Source organism: Varanus komodoensis, unplaced genomic scaffold (genome assembly GCF_004798865.1).
Source record: "Varanus komodoensis strain SLA01 unplaced genomic scaffold, ASM479886v1 scaffold30, whole genome shotgun sequence".
NCBI lineage: Eukaryota > Metazoa > Chordata > Lepidosauria > Squamata > Varanidae > Varanus > Varanus komodoensis.
The window spans coordinates 240,586-257,137 of NW_025335762.1; the positions used below are offsets into that span (position 1 = coordinate 240,586).

At 56.9% G+C, this 16,552-nt stretch overlaps 1 protein-coding gene across 1 annotated transcript; it reads right to left on the minus strand.

Moving 5' to 3' along the window:
- Window positions 1-832: 832 nt before the first annotated feature.
- ANKRD23 (ankyrin repeat domain 23) lies at window positions 833-14,087 on the minus strand. The gene is made up of 9 exons (XM_044437362.1): window positions 14,023-14,087; window positions 7,064-7,219; window positions 5,771-5,902; window positions 4,697-4,804; window positions 3,805-3,903; window positions 2,875-2,973; window positions 2,370-2,468; window positions 1,589-1,687; window positions 833-937 (listed from the first exon to the last, which is right to left on the minus strand). Exons 1-9 carry the CDS (start codon window positions 14,047-14,049, stop codon window positions 833-835), a joined length of 924 nt encoding a protein of 307 aa, XP_044293297.1. The 5' UTR covers window positions 14,050-14,087.
- Between the last annotated feature and the right edge of the window lie 2,465 nt (window positions 14,088-16,552).

Consider the following 16,552-nt stretch of genomic DNA (forward strand, 5'->3'; position numbering starts at 1 on the left):
GAAGGGGGATTCTTGCACCCAGAGAGGGAGCAGAGGGGGCCCGGGTGTCTGGGAAAGGGCCGCGCAAAGGCTGGCCGCTTCCAGGACAGGCCTCCGGAGCCTAGCCTCCTCCCGAGGCCTCAGACAGTCCCATCAGGGAGAGTATGGGAATTCTGGTCCAGCACAGGGGCGGCTGCAGGCTGCAGGCCTCGCGCCTCCGGCAAGAGGAGGAGCTGGAGTCGGCCATCCCACGCCTCCCCCTCTGCCCCGTCCCATTCCAGCAGGGGCAACGGGCTGTCCAAGCCTTTTCCTCCAGGAACTTCCATCATCTTGGCTCTGTAGAATGGAGCGGCGTTGGAAGTTCGTGGGACTGGGGGTTGCACTCCCTCCTGTACAAAAGCGGCACCTCCTCGTGGGCTCCCGTGGCCAAGCGAGGACCCTCCTGGCCAGGCTGGCTCTTATCCCAGGGAGGGGGTCCTGCCCCAAAGCCACAGGGCTGTGCCATCCTTGTTTTCCCGGCCCCCTAACGAGGGCAGTGGCCCGGGCCTATCCAGGGGACCGGGAAAGGTGCAGGGCTGCTCAGCACTGCCCTCCTGGGGTATTCCTGGGTGCAGCAGAGCCTCCCTCAGCACCTCAGGGGCAGAGTGAGTGTCCCAGGCACTCCAGCCCCCCTCCAAGATGCAGGCAGCCCCCCCCCCCATTCCTTGCTGCATCCGAGCAAGCAGCAGGGAATCAGGCCTGGAAGACTGGGCCGTGGGACAGGGCAGTTGAGTTGGTCACGAGTGGTGGCAGGGTGGGCAGGGGGCAGGGCTGGCTTCTCCAGGCAGCAGCCCCACCCCAGAGCCCCCCGCCCTCAGCGGCTCCTGATGGGCAATTGCTGCCGGTCTGCACACGCTTGCAGCGTCTCCCGGATGCCCGTCTGCCAGTCCTTCACCAGGTCCACCGGAGTCACCGCCTCCTGCCAAAAGAAGTGGCAGCCTCTTTTGCAGTGCTGCTGGGCCCGAGCCCCAAAGTTATTCCCCAGAGCCCTGAGTGCCCATCTCCTTTTTCTAAACGAATTTCTGCGCGGGGCAGGGGCATGGACAACTTTCTGGGGGGATAGCAGCTGGAAAGGATGGGGCTAACCCTATTCCTCACCCCAGGCCAGTTAAATGTATGGGAGGGGTCTGCCATCCTCATTCAACATGAGACTAGTCCTCACTCAGGTGGAAACTCTGTGGACCATACCACTTCAGACTGCAGGTGGGGCCGGCTAGTGCACGTACAAAATCCCTCTGCTTAGAAAGCATGTGGCAGGGAGAAGAGTTGCGAGCGATTTCATTTCTGTGCCGCCCCGGAGCCACAGTTCTTGTGCTCCAGGCTTTGTCCCGATATGCTGGCTTCCTATGTCAGAGGCCTTTTTTAAAATAGAGGAGCATGCAACACAGCCGCCATCCGGCCCCCAGAGAGCCGAGCCGTCTGCGCGGCGAAGGCGCGCTCGTGGCGCTGGGGGCGGGCGCCGGGCCCGCGCAGGCTTCCCCCCTCCCAGCCCGGGGCGCATGGAGCCCCGAGGGCGCCCCACCTGCCAGGCGTCCCGCGGGGGCAGCAGAGATCCCCGCCGGGCCCTCACCTCGTTCGGGATGCCCAGGTTGGCGCCGTACAGCAGCAGCGTCTTCACCGCCTTGAACCGCCCGAGCCGCACCGCGTCGTGGATCGGCGTGTCTCCCTCCTGGCCGGGATGGGGAGAGCGGGGTGGGCGCCTGCTGGCTTCTCCGCCAGTGCCTGCCCCGTGGCACGACGTTGGGGGTGGGGGGGGGGGCTCTGGCTGCGGAAGGGCCGGGCCAGCCCTGCTGCTGGATAAGTGGAGCCGGCGCCCCGGGGAGCAGGCTCTGGGGCAGCCGCAGTGGGGAGCCCCAGCTGTTGGGCAGCCCCCCCTTGCAGCACCGAGCTCTCTTGCTTCCTTCCGGGCTGGCAGGGGAGACCGCCCCATTGCCGGGGTGCAAAATCAGCCGCGCCGCAGGCTGGTTCGCGCGCTGGGAGACGACGGCGCAGGCACAGCCCGTCCCACGTTCGCCCCCGCGCCGGGAAAGGCCCCCGCCCCGCCCGGCAGGAGCCAGCGGGTCGTGCGGCCTGGGCTGCGGGCGGCTGGGCTCCCTGCTTGCCCCGCTGGAGACAAATGCAAGCTGCGTGACGCGCGGTGCAGCCAAGGAGCTTTCCAGCGCCCAGAAGCGGCCGCTCCTGAAGGGGCTCGCCAGTGCGCGGCGCTGTCAAGGGCTCCGCTCAGCCCCCAGTCCCGAGAACGCAAGCCAGGGGCGAGCCCTGGGCGGGGGCCGTCCCGGGCGCTAGCAGCAGGGGACAGAGCTGAGGCAGGCCTGGCGAGAGGAAGGACCCCCGCCCCCGGCTCCCTGTACCTTGTCCTGCGCGTTGATGTTCGCCCCGCAGGCAATGAGGTACTCGGCGCACTCGGAGTGCCCGGTTCGGACGGCCACGTGCAGCGGGGTGCTCCAGAGCTGCCAGGCAAAGAGGCGCCCTTAGAATTGGGGGGCAGAAGCCCTTTGGGCCAGGGGACTGGCAAAGCCCCTGCCTAGCCCTCTGCGGGCTGTATCCTGTCAGGTGGGCACACTCACAGTTCCCTCGCCGTTGGTTCCCTGGCTTCCACACCAGGGAGGCCTGTGCGTTAAAGCCCGCCCCCCGCCTCGACTGCACACCCTTGGCGTTCCCCAGCCGGAGAGCCAGCCTGTCCCTTGCTGGATCCAGCAGAAGGGCCAGGTGGAGGGGAGGCGCCCCCACCCAGGAGCAGGTGTGGAAGCACCCCTCCCCCCTCCCTGCAGCCTGCTCTCCCACCCAGCGCCCAGCGCTCACTGCAGGAGGGGAGGGCACCCTGGACGCGACGGGGGCTCAGGCCACACCACTCACCTTGTCCCGGGATGAGATCTTGGCTCCCCGGTTGATCAAGTGCTTGAGGATCTCCAGGTGCCCTCCACGGCAGGCCCAAAACACCGGCGTCGCTTCCAGCTGCAGCGCAGGACAGAGATGTGGTGCCATTTAGCATCTCCATCCGGAGGCAATGTGGGGCAGAGGCAGGGGCCAAATGCTAGTCTGGGGAGCGGGAAGCTGCCCTTGCCAGAGTTCTCAGCCCCCCAGGCCAACTGCAGTTCCCAGGTCTCCTTAGGCCGGCGGAAGGACAATCGCGCCGGACGTGTGTGTGTGTGTGTGTGTGTGGCAGGGAACTGCCTGGCCATATTTGCAGGGGCCAGAGAAATCTGGCACCCTCCGTACTCGTGCTTTAGCACGCACAGTGCCTTGCAGACGTGGAGAGCTGGCGAGCAAATCTACGGAGGCTGCGTCCTTGACGCGTCCCAGAATTCTGCTCTTCTTGAGAGGTCACCGAAGGGGATGGCAGGATGGGCCGGGTGACTTTCTACTGCCAGGGGGGCAGGCCACCTACAAATGTTCCTCCCACACAAAATTAAAACTGCTCTCTGCATGTAGAAAATGAGCCTCTCAGGGAAGAAAGTGCTTGCCCTTTCCCTCCTGTGCCTGTCCTATTTGCAGGGCATGTCCTTTTCATGGGGAACCATTTGCTGGGTGTGCAGGCCAGGCAGGCAGTCCCCCCAGCTGTTGCTCCCCTGCATGTGTGGATCCGTCTGACATAAACGGCAGTGAAAACAACCCCACGCTCTCTTGCAGGAGAACGCTCCCCGTGGTGCGTGCACAGGGTGCTGCCAGCCCAGTGGGAAAGGAAGATTCCAGGTGACGTTTCGCCATCCTCTCTGCCACTTGCAATGTCGCAAGACCTCAGTGAGGCGGCAGAGGCCAGAGCTGGTCCTCCAGGCTGGAACTCACCATATCTCTCGGCTCCAGAACAGCCCCCGCTTCCAGCAGCCTCTCCACGATCTCTGTGTGGCCCCGCAAACAGGCCCAGTGCAGGGCTGTGCATCGGAACTGCAGCAGAGAAACAGCGCAAGGAGGGCATTGGCTTGGGGGGCTGCTCCCCACCACTGCCCCCAGGGGACTTCAGGCTAGCCCATAAGGCAGGAAGGAACCTTACTCTAGCATGGGGGGCAGGGGACCATTTTGAGCCAGTTTCCAAGGTGGGTGGGGCCCAAGGCAAAGGGGCATGGCAATTTATGTATGTTTAAATAAAACGATTATAATGCTCCGCATTCTATTTTAATTTCACCCATCTGCTTCACTCCGAGCCTTAGTACATCTACAGCAAGGCTAGCAGTCCTCTGATTATGACCGCTTCCAGTATTGGCCATACTCTGCGGTGGCGGCCCAGGTCTCAGGAAGCAGTTGGCTGATGCGTGTGGGCTGGAGCAATGGGCCAGGCCTCTTTCCCTCCGCCGGAGGAGGACCAGCCCATGACTCAGCCACCGGCACCTGCCTGGCCACATCCCCCGTGTCGGTCAGGGGCAAAGTCGGCTCCTGCAAGAGTCGGCGTGGGGCAGCCGTCGCTCCAGAGAGCGATGGCCGTGGCCAGCAGGTGTCAGCTCAGCACCGGAAAACGGTTGGCCTTCCAGGAAAGAAAAGACTGCAGGACCACCCCAGCCTAGCGCCTGTCGGCTCCCAAGTGCTGGCTCCGCGCAAGGTGGGTTGGGTCCCAGCAAACTCTAGGAGCTGATGTGGAAACGCCTTTGCTCAGCAGCCTCCCCTCTCCCTCCTCTGCCAAACCTCTGAGTGGAAGATGCGTTGGGCTGGACAGAGCAGCTGGACGGGCCTGGCGTTCCGGTACCTTGTCGTGAGCGTTGGGGTCCCCTCCATCTGCCAGGTATTTCTTGACCACAAGAACCTGGTTTTCCAGTGCCGCCTGAAGGAACTGCTCTGGCTGCACGGGCGCTGTCTGCGGAGACGGGGGCAAGACTCAGTCTCGCTTGGCTTTGGCCTGCCCCATGTGCTCCAATTCCAGTCCCCCCCATCCCCCCCGGATAGTTTTGGATGTATGCATCTTCTCCCACCCCTTTCAACCCTGTCTCTGTTCAGTTCTCTGTCTTCCGTGGTCTCCCTTCCATAAAGATTGCAAGTCCCTTGGGGCAGGAATATACTTCTTTGTCAAGCCCCAGAGCTCAGACCCCACTGTGCAGAGAAGATGGTGATTTCTTGGCTCGGACTAGTTTTTATCCTGTCTTTTTCTTGCACCATTTGCTCTCCCTCTTTCTCCACAAATGCAAACTGCAAATCCAGCTAACAGCAAGCAACTAGAAATGCTCCAATTACAGAAAAATAAAACAAAGGGGGAAAAAAGAAAATGCAGCAATCAAATATAATGAATGTCGCAGATTAAATGCTGGCCCAGGTTGGGAAAAAAAGAACATGATTTTAAGTGGCACCTAAAAATAACCAAAAGCCCAGTCCTGCTGCCAGGAGCAGCCATCTCGGCACCGACGTTTGGATCGCGGTCCCAGATGAAGACCTCGGTGCAGATGGGTGCTGGCATGCCTTCAGATCTGCGGCTACTACATTGCTTAGGTCAAAACCAGCACTTTAAATTGGCCCAAAAGCGAACTGGGAGCTGGTGCTGATCCATAAACACGGCCTGGTGCGAGGAGGCTGAGCCCAGAAGTGCCACCTGGGCTTAGCTGGTTTCCAAGCACTTATCCCATGGCGAGCCCCAAAAAGTAAATGGCAGCGGCCTAGAGTGGGCCTCGTCGAAACGCGGGTGTGTGAACCACCGTTTTCCCAGGAAGGGAGCCTGCGGCAGGGGCACCTTGAGGCACCAGTGCCATCTGGACAGCCATCCACACAGCTGCCCCTGGGAAGGGCACCCAGCCCTGGCTCTGCTGCTCTCGCCAGGCCGCAGGATACTCACAATCTCTTCTGGCTCTTGCTTCTTGGGAAGGACCACCTTCTTCACTTTCTTCTTTGTCTTGCGAAGCTGGACGATGGCCTCCAAGTCCTGCAGGCTGTCAAGCTTCAGTCTGGAATTGTTGAATGCCTCGAGCTGGAAGGGGAGGGAGGCAATCAGAGCCACGGACCACTGCCTTCCCACAGAGCCACTTTCCCTGGCCCTCAAGTAGTCCCTAAATCAAAGGGGCACATCGCCTTTCGCGCGGACGGAAAATGGAGCACGATCCAGCAGGCGCTGCAATGCCCGCCTGTCCGCGGGACTTGTGCAAGGCTGCTTCCTGGCAAGTGGGAGTGCCCCGGGGCTCAAATTTATCCCCCACTCTGCCACCTGAAGGTGTGAGCACCATCTTCCACTCGTGGCCTCATGGGAGGGCTTCATGAGTCAACATTAAGTTGCAGCCACCTCTGTCTGATGGTGCAGCCAACAATCCGCTGTGAGTCTGAGGCCCTGTTTCCTAGCTGCACCGACATGGGATTGTGCCCATACCATGCGATACGTGTTCCTACTCTGCACCCGTAGCTGGTAACAAGCTGATGCGTTGGACTGCAAACCCCAGCAGGCCTGACTTTTGGCAATGCAAGCAGGAGGGTTCGGAAGTCAAAGCGCAAAACATCCATCCCCGAGGAAGCATCCAAAGAGCCGCAAAGCTTGCACAAACATTGTGGCATGTCAAGTGGCCCTTTGCCCTATTTTATGGTGAAAAGTCCTCAGTTTCGAACGTATCCTTGATCTGAAGGTCTGCTAAGTCCAGTTTAAGGAAGTTGCCCATCCATACTTAGCACCTGGAATGGGGAGGCCTGGCTCACTGGTCACAGTTCCCCTTGCTATGGTGAGATGGACTATATTGCTACTTAAATCTAGTAATTATTTCTGTGTGTGCATTTCTTTCTATAAATTAGCACATGCAGTGCAAAGGCCCTCATCATTCCCTTCTGCCCACTTTTTGCATGATACGGAGCAGTGACGCTACATTTGGCTTGATCCTGAAAAAGCGATTGCCTCACTGTGGATTTTGGATGTTTTTCCTTCACTCCTAATTATGGACTTATTTCTTACTTTTTTGCAAGGCCCTTTATAGCACAGATTCATTTATGCCACCAAGAGACCCAAGGCTTGCAGGACAGCTTTGCACAGTTAAGCACGTCCTGGCTGGGGAGGGGAGGGGAGGGTGCGGAGCGGCACCCGTGCTCTCACAGCCTTTCTGCTCGCCTTTATTGCCCGCAGGAGCATCCCATGCAGCGCTTTCCTGCTCACCTTTTTCTTCTTCTCCTCTTCTGTCTTCTGCCTCTCCTTGTCCACTGCATCCCACATGCTGGCCAGGCCGGACCGCCACCTTTCCGGCTCCCAGGCTGTGCCTCTCGCCAGCCCCTCGAAACTGCGCATTTTCCCCTCATAGCGCTCATCACTTACCTAGCGTGGAAAAGGCATGAGGTGAAGCCTAGTTTTATTTTCGCACACCTTTCTAAAGCAGGGCCCAGGGGTCCTGCATGCACCGAAGAATTCTGAGGTTTGCAGCCACACACAAGTCTTTTGTTTTGTTTTGTTTTGCTTCGTTTCTTAGAGACAACAATGGATTAATTTGCAGACCTTTCTGGAGGAAATAACCAGCTGGAGCTGCACACAGGAGCACTCCCAGGTAGTGCTGTGACATTTTGTGGCAGATTCCGCTTGCCACTGTCTCAGGTAATCCCACATTAATTTTAGCAGCCCTGCCGTGCTGTTCTGTTTTGAAAGGAGTTTGTGGCACTGCTCTGTGTCAGGTCTGATGCAGTGTGCGGGTGTTTTGACACAACTGTATTGATGGTTGTTGCTTTCCTTTTTGTGCATCTGCTTGAGGTTTCCTTCAGGGGAGTAGATAAATAGTGCAATGGACAATATTTAAATGGAAGATGCACAAGGCGATCGGGCCATTTTGTCAAATTTAAAACCAGCATTCCCCCAACCAAAAAAGCAAAAAACTGTACTGTGAGACAGTGGAACCCAACGCAACCGCTAGCAAACCCGTATTTTGCGTGCAGTTTCATGTGCGACAATGAACCACACAACGCTCTTAGACTATCCCCTCCACTAGGGACACAAACTCTGGCGAGGATGGAGCAAACCGGATGCTCGCTTGCCATCCAGGAGGAAGCCAACACCGAGGAGGCCCTGTTGCGAGCAGCCACTTTAGCCACGAGGAGCACACCTTTGGGTGAAGAACTGAGCACCACGATGCATTTATCAGTTTAGGGAGCCAGTTATGGGAAAGGGGCTCTAGAAGTGAAACGGGGCCGGCTGGCCAGCCTTTCTTAGCCCCCGTCCCACCCATTTCGCAAATTGAAGGACTTTGCTCATGAGCCTTCCAACGAGATCTGGCCTCCGTCATGGCACATCAGTGGCACCAGCAGCGTTTCTGCGTTGTTGTTTAAATTTGGAATGAGAAGGACAAACGGGGCAGAGGTGGAATCACCAACAGAAGAGGAGAAAGGGCAAGGGCAGTGAGAAGGAATGACTTGCAGCGAGTTCATAGCAAGGAAGGGAACCCTCTGGCCCTCAGCCTCATCTGGCCTACGAAGTTCCCCATGTGGCTCGCAGAGCCGCTGAGGTTTGACTCCTTGGAGGAATCTCCTCTTTCCTCTCCATTCTGTGGCCAGAGAAACAGGGAGGGCCCCTCTGCTCCCAAACAGGAGGACGAGCGTTGCATGAGAGAATCGCTCACTGTTGCAGAATTGCAGGGGTGCGAGAGCTGGGGAACTGGGCCAGCTGCTTTTTCTCAGCTGGCACTCGGTGGACTGGCTCCTCCTGGCACCAGAGAAGCCATCGGTGAGGTGTCTGCATTGACGGGGAGGGACAGGGAAGAAGGTACAAAGGAAAACTCGGCCTCTGCCCGGAGAAGTCCGCTTTTAAGACACGTCCGCGTCACAAGTGGGCAATTCATAACCTCTTGTGGGAGGTTACAGATCCCACAAGGATCTGTAAATGTAAAGGAAGGACCGTAAAAGTATATTGTAAATATTTGCTTTATCTATCAGAGTTCTGTTTAAAAGGGGGTTATGAGTAATGGAGGCGAGTGAAGCAACTTCAGGTCTAGCAGGAGAAAAGTGCTGAGCCAGGAAGCCCGTGGCTTCTCAGAGAAGAAAGGCTTTCCTTCAAACCTGAAAGGTCTGCTGGTGAATTATACTCATAATGCACACCTGCCCGTCAAAGTCAAGGTGTGCTGCAGCACTTAAGCCCGTCCAGGCATTCTGCCAGGAGGCACAAACTCCCGTAAACTACCCCGCTTCCCCTCGCCACTGGTAGACATACGACAACCATCGATTTGAGCACTGCCCCGTTGCGAATCTTTGCCAGGCCTGCTGCATGCACAGCAGTCCCCAGAGAGCCCGTCGCTGTCCGGAGCTGCCCTGCCTTCAGATTCCCCCCCCCCCGCCCCCATAGGAACACTCCCCAACTTGGGCTCTTGGTTGCTGGAAGCTTCTGGCCTTGCAGGGTTTCCGCCTTCGGCTTCCACTAAGGGGAAATAATGCCAGGTCCCCAGGCTCGGTGTGCCGTGCTCCCCCCGCCCCTCACCAGCTGCTGCTGGCCTGATGAAGCGCTTCTATTTATACGTCTGCTCATCTGCCGTGGCTGCCTGGCCGAGGAGCAGAGGTGATGCCAGGCGAATGCCGTCGCTCGCACCCTGCCAGGGCAGCTTCGCGTTGTCAACAAACAGGGCAGACAGAGACAGTTGGGCGCCTGCAGTGAGACGTCTCAATGGAGGGGGAAAATCTTGCTGAGGGGTCGGGGCTTATCAGCAAATTCCCTCGCTCAGGTCTACGCAAAAGGAGCTCCGTGCAGAGCCTGGGCAATGCCGTCACCCGTCTCAGTGGCTTGTGGAAGGGGATTTCCTGACGGATGGCGGATCGCAGCTGTCCGGCCCCCTGCGCACCGCCTCCAAAAACGGTGCTGAAAACCTGCCTCCCTGCCTTGAGGAGAGAACTGCAGACGGAAAAGCCGAGCAGCCCCTTGCCGCTGGGTGGACCTGCCTGTTGGAGAGAGATCGCGCACACCAGCTCAAGGCGAGGGGCGAGGGGGCACGTCCCCGCTGCCCACCCCCGATGCAGACTTGCCCACGCACAGCCAGTCACTCCAAGTGTGGCTGCCCGGGCTTGGGGGATGCGAGGCATCCTGCGGGGGGGAGGCAGTGAGGAGGCGAAGCGGGGCTCGGTCTTGGGGGAGCGGCCAGGAGCCCGGCCCTGCGGCAGAGCCCCCCAGCTCCCCGTCCACTCCACTGAACCCCCACAGGCCTCCCCCTCTGAGTTCCTCTGCCGCCTCGGAGCTGCAGGCCGGGCGGAAGTGGCTGCCCTGACCGCGGAGGGCACCCCCATGGTTGCCGCCAGGGCGCCAACTTATCCTATGGCTGGCTGGAATATATCTCACACCCACAGGCTGCACGCGGCATGCATTTGCTTCTGCATTTGATGTAGGTCCTGAGTTTCCACCAAGGAACAGAAGAAAGGTGGGACAGGTTCTCCCTACTCGGGGCAAAAAGATCTTGAGACTTGAATGGTAGGCACGCCATGGGTGCAGCCAGCTGGAGCCAGGGGTCACACTAGATGGCCTGGGGGGTCCCCTTCTGACTTGTTCTGTGTCCATGAATATGGGAGAAACCAAAAATGAGATTCAGTCCTTCAGGGCCAGGGTTTTGAGTGTTCAACTCTCAAAAGTCTGGGTACACATCCCCGTGTATCTAATTTCTATGTCTTTTTATTTAAACACTTGCCATGTGATATGTTAGCAAGGCAGTGTGGCATAGTGGTTAGAGTGTTGGATTGCGACTCAGGGGGGCTGGGGTTGTAGTCCACTTGAAGCTCGGTGGGTAATTTTGGGCCAGCCATTGGCTCTTGCCTCAACCTACCTCACAGGGTTGCTGTGAGGAAAAAATGGAGAGAAGCTCGAAGAAGAAGCTGGCAGATTGCCTGTCCCCACAAAGGAGACCTGAGAGCTGCCTGTTGAAGAAGGGCCAAAGCGGCAGCCCCCTTCCCTGATTAAGGCCAGGACTTTATCCAAAAAGCCTTGCTACTTGATTCAGACACCAGCTCCTGCTCGAAACAGTTGCACAGCAGGCCTAGCCTGGGGTCTCAGGATGACGAGGAAAGACCCCACGGGACCCCTTACATGGCTCTCCAAAATGCACTCGCTGTTGTCCTGCTGGCCAGAGCAACATGATAGCCGCACGGCACCACAGCTCCGAAGTCCCAGCATGCCAGGGATGGCTGCTTCCTCCCCAAGCGATTCCAGTCACCGCGACGGGGAAGAGGCGTGCTTCCTGCCTTCTTAGGCTCCCCGAGCCCAGGAATAATCTGCGGAGGGCTTCAGTGACCTCCGTGCAGCAGCGAGCAGGGCTTCAGCCTGACACAGCCGCCCAAACGGGACCTCGGGGCCAGCCGCGTCCTTGTTTGTGCCGTCCAGGGACGCGTGGGGGCTATTCCCTCCCGCCTGCACAGAAGAGCAGCTGGCAAGCGCCTTGTGGCCTTCTGGCCCACTTAACCACACATCCCTGGGCTTGGCTAGCGTTGTTTCTTTGGGGGCGCCTTGCAAGGCCTTGGGGACTTCAGGACTGGGGTGAGGGGCACATGGGCTTGGGAGAAATTCTTCCTACTCCGATGGCTTCAGTTGGGCTGGATGCGGAATACCCAGAAGCCCCCGAGAGATTCTTTCTCACACCAGCACACCCCATGAGATTGCTAAGCACACTTAAAATGTGCCGCTGCCCGTTGTGCATAATTCTTCCTTTTGTGAATCAGGGGCAGCAAATCTGGGGGATATTCTACCATAACGGAAGGGGCATGTAGGAACCGCTGCGTAGTGTGGAATCGCGCTCAGGGGAGGGAGAAAGGTTAGTTGTGTGCCTCACAACTGAAGGAATCCATGACTCATAAGAGGCTTCAGCCCAGGGCCCAAGTGAGCCAGCTGTGCCATGGGCTCCAGGCCGAGTGACAGCAAGAATGGAGGGGATCTGCTGCTGGGGTGCCGCTGACTTGGTGCCCCAGCGAGCGAGTCCCTGCGTCTGGCTCCGGAGTGCACCAGGGCTGCCAGCATCTTCCTCCTCAGTGCTGGTGGCTCTCGCAGGGAGCATCGGAAAGCAGAAATCCACAAGCCTGAATCTGTAAGCAAGATAAGGCAGGGCCAGCCGCACCATGAGGCAGAGCCAGGTCTTGGCCTCGGGCGGTGGGGGACAGACCTGGGAGTGGCAGCACCAACCTCCTGAGCCGATCTTCTCTGTCAGAGGACACAGCTCCGTGGCCCCTGAGGTCTGGCCTGCCCCACAGAAGCAGCGGATTAAGTGAAATTCAGCTACAGCATCTGTCTGTGGAATAGGAGGGGAGGGTGCCTCCTGCTACATCTCGGGCAGCAAAGTCTCTTGGACTGGTCCTGCAATGCAATTTATGTGGGAGGGCGTGCGGTGAAGGACCCAAATGCACAGGCGGGCCCAAAAACACGGAGTCGGTGGACTTGCCCCTTGGCAGCTGCAGAGAAAACGTCAGGCTTCCTCATGCTCACCCGGTGGGAAGGACTGGGACGAGTTGCGTGGGGCGGAGGCGAACACAGGCAGTGGAGCAGGCACATAATTCAACCTCCTGGATATCTTGGCTTTAATTTAGGAGAAGAAAAGCAGTTTCTTATCCTTAGGCCTGCAATGGTGCACTTGGGAGGGTATCACTGCTGGCCTAGAGAAAAAGCTGGGCGGTAAGATCTTCCTTCAATGAGCAGGGAGGGTTGGGGTTTTTCGTTTTCAAGTGTCTGCACTTTCCTGTGATTAGCAGAACCTGCATAATGCGAAACAGCAGCCTGGCCCAACCAGGGAGCTGATTTCCATTGCTGATTTCCATGGGAAAACCTTAGCCAGTTGGGGAATGCTGGGAACGGCATGGACTATTTCCATCTAAGCCGGCACAGGATTGCACTTACGTTGCACAAAGGCAGAGCCCAGCTAAGACATCCTGTTTATTTTTGAGCTCTGAGTTTAGACAGCCTGGGTGCTACATTTTAATTTGCCTAGTGCAGTGCGTTCGGGGCCCCGATGCTCCTTTCCATCAAAATATGAAGCAGCCACCTTCTGTGGGCCAGAGCCTGGCTCCACCATGCTCAGCCGTGGAAATAGCCTCTCTCCAGAGCTTTCTGGTCAGAGCCTTTTCCAGCCCAGCCTGAAGATGCCAGGCAAGTAACTGGGAAGCTGGGGCACGTGGAGCAGAGGGTCCAAGCTCGATGCCGCCTGCCTCCCACGGGCAGCCAGGGCCGCACTCTCCCTGGTGCTGTTAAACCATCCCCAAAGCCGTCGGCTCCAGGACAGTTCCTCACCAGGCTGATCAAAGGCCAACTCTTCTGTCCTCCCATCATTGGCAGGTTTTGAATGTTTTTGTTTTGTGCTAAGAATAAAGATGGAAGAAGCAGCGGGAAAACAAGACACTTACCCATGGGAGAAACAAACCCTTTGCAAAGCACCCCCTTTTCTCTACATGGTAGGTTCATGCCCCTCCTATGGACTGAGCGTCTTCCCTGACGCCACTCTTTGATCCGCAGGCAAAGACTTTTTTCCATGCCATTGCTATGGGTGCACAGTTTTTCCATCCCACGTAGCCACAATCCCACTTGGTCTGGGGGCCCAGCTGAGCCAAGCTACTAGGCATGGAAATGGGACTCACAAGCCATGGTCTACGGCCCAAAGTCTGAAGTTCAGGCAGTGAAGGTGTGTCCTGGCCTGAACAATGTGACTGGCTAATCACATCTGGCAACAAATCTAGCAAGAGCTACCCTGACGAATTTTTAGAGAAATCTTGCCTTATGTGTTAATAATTTACTATTGGTAGAAAATAGAATATATGTTAATTGATACCCCCCAGAAGACTGTTTGTGGCTTTCTAAATTAGAATGGTTACGCAGAAAAACAGTTAGGTCAACTGCAAAGGTCGACAGCCAAAAGGTCTGAAAAGAGGTTGTCCTATCTACATGGCTAGGATATTGGCCAATTTATCCTAAGCAAAGCTAGAGGTGATTTTGCTGTTGCCATGACGAATACTCTTAAATACATGCTACTCTTCCCATTTAATCTTTACTTTGCCCTCTGCGGCACTGCGCCACAGTACCCTTCGTCACCCCCTCTCTGGCCCAGTTCTAACCCGAGACCCACCCATGCCGTGGGTCAGTGCAAAGACCCCATCCCAGCCTGGGGGCCCCATTTCCCAGTCTCTTACCAACTGCTGAATGCTGAAGATCTCCATGGTCCCCCCGTCCGAGCCGCTCAGCCCAGCTCACTCCCGGCAGCATGCCCAGGCAGCTGCTTTTATGTCAGGCCGCTGGGGGAGGAGACTTAGGCGGCCGCCCAAGCTGAGAGCACAGGGCCCAGCAAACGGGATGATTCAGGTGCCATGTAACACCAGCTAAAATAACTTCATAGTTTAAGGGTTTATACGGCATGGCATGGCGCTGAGAAAGGGGGCGTGCCAGTAATGAGATTCCCAGACCCACACAGGGGATTATGCAATTATTTAGATAGGGCGCCCTGGGAGGGGAATTCAGTGATAAAATAGCATGTTGACTCTTCCTGGCCTCCCGGAAGATTTGGCAGCTGCCCCATTGGGACAGGTGGAAGGCCATCAGTTCTGCAACACAGAATCCGCGGGAATGGCGCGCTTCCCATCTCTGCACGCTGGCATCCAGTGGGACATTAAAATCCGTCCCTTTCGAGTTGGAGAGCTTAACTGGTGGAAACACACATTTTTATTCCTGGAAAAGCCCATTCCAGGCAGGTTAGGGATTTTAAGCAGTGGGACATGAACAAGCAGGGCGAAAGCCTGGGGAACCACCACCCCAGCTTCCTTTTCCCCTTGAAGAGCTGCTTCCCTGCAAAAGGAGGGAGCAACTTTCACGGGTTACAAGGAGACACTTGCGCTGAGGTGCGCAGCCTCTGCTGAGTTGGTCAGCACCATTTCTCCTTGTTCTTAGGCGGTCGGTCAATCGGAATTCTCCCCATGCTGCAGATGGAGAACCCGAGCTTGAGAGAAAGCACCACAGCTCAGGAAGTGTCTGTTTCAAAGCGTCCTTCATGAGATGCCTGCACTTAACAGATGCAGCCTCATCTTTGAGATGACCAGTAGAAACAAACATAACCGTTAAACCTCAGCTCAGCTACTCTTTCCATAATTATCTCAGCCCCAAGTCCTGCCCCCCATCTGTACTCGTGGGCCAATAATATTGCCTACCATAGAATATTTTTGCAACAATTCCTAAGATAAAAGTACATGAAGCACTTTGGAGCATGGAATGGGAGGTTCAAAAGGTTCCTGTCTTGACCTCCTTCATGGGTCCAAACCCCACCACATCTTGGCCATCACAGCAGCTTTGGGATCGCCCAAAGTGCCTGATCTTTTAAGCTAAACACGGTCAGGCCTGGTTGACATCTGGATGGGTGACTTAATGTTGTGAAGCACAGAGAGTCCTCCTGCTAGGGGCGGCAGAGAAATGAAATGCATAATAATGAATTATCAGGTCAGTAATATTGACCTACCTTACAGGATGGTCAAGGAGATTGCAAGAGTGATGGGTCTGGGGCCAAATCTTAAGAGCCACATTCCAGTGGTGGGTGGAACAAAGGAGGCGAGGTCAAAAATGCCAGCGGGACACTCATTTAGTAGCCTTGTAGCTCTCACCACTAGGGATCCAGCCCCAGGTGAGGCCCTGCAAGCTTTAGAATTGTGGGGGGCAGCACAAAAGCAAGATCTGTGGTCGAATTTGGTCCAATCTGTGGTCAGGGGAAGGGGGCTCCCCGAGAGCCACTGTGCCCAGGCTTCGCGTTTTCCACCCTGCAATAACACGGGAGGCCCTTCCATCACTGCACCGCATGACATAAGTACGGGAGCATTGCAAACCCCCCGTCGCCATGATTTTCGTGGTGTCTTTACAGGGTCACCCCCAAAGATTTTGGAGAAAGCCTCTGGACAAAATGGAAGAAAAAAAGCGGGACAAGTCATGATCCCAGGATGCTGCTCTTCCAGCTGATCATGATCCCAGAATGGACAGCACGGCTTCTTGAAAGTCCACTCTTCCGTGTTGCTGGGTGGAAAAGGCTTACAGAGGAGGAGAAACACCCCTGGCTGAAGGCATCTCCAGTCCCACCCAACCCACTGGCATGCTCTTCAGTTGTCAAAGCTTAATATAGCACAGGTCCGCTAAGGAAGAGAAGCAGTCACAAGGATTTGAAAGCCGGGATAGCGCTGAAGTATTCATGTTACAGGTACAGATAGAAATAGTGCCTAGATACGGTGATATCCAATCCCGGTTGGGTGCTATTTCGTTTCCCCACCACCAAAACACTCAAGGTGACAGAGGCGCTGTGGAATTCAGCTTTGGGGTACGCGGCAGTGGCGGTTCTGGAAGAGAGAGGCAGTTGTCCCCAGGTGGCGGGGTGGAGACTGTGGGCTCAAGACCCTGCAGGCTCTTCCAAGTTGGGGTCCTGGGGGGGTGTTCACCTTTGCTTCTCCGCGTGGCACAGCTCACACCAAGATTTCTCGGCTCGACAAGATGCCCTTACAGGACGGCAGAGTGTTGGCTGCCTTCACCCGCTGCAAATCTCTAAGGCGGCAGATGCCACCTCCGGTCAGATTCTGGCTCATCTTCACAAGATGAATGAAGTGACCTGAGCCCGAAGCACCCAGGAGTTCGCAAGGGACATTCCTGATCCCCCACGTCATTCCTTTTTCCCGTCGTGATGTCCCTCCGCCAAGC

Excerpts from the sequence above, each read along its gene's own strand:
- ANKRD23 (XM_044437362.1), bottom strand. The coding sequence starts at position 14,049 with ATGGAGATCTTCAGCATTCAGCAGTTG. Across the intron at positions 4,805-5,770 it reads AGCAAGAGCCAGAAGAGATT|ACAGCGCCCGTGCAGCCAGA; the intron begins GTGAGTATCCTG and ends CCGTCTCCGCAG. Across the intron at positions 3,904-4,696 it reads ACCCCAACGCTCACGACAAG|TTCCGATGCACAGCCCTGCA; the intron begins GTACCGGAACGC and ends TCTCTGCTGCAG.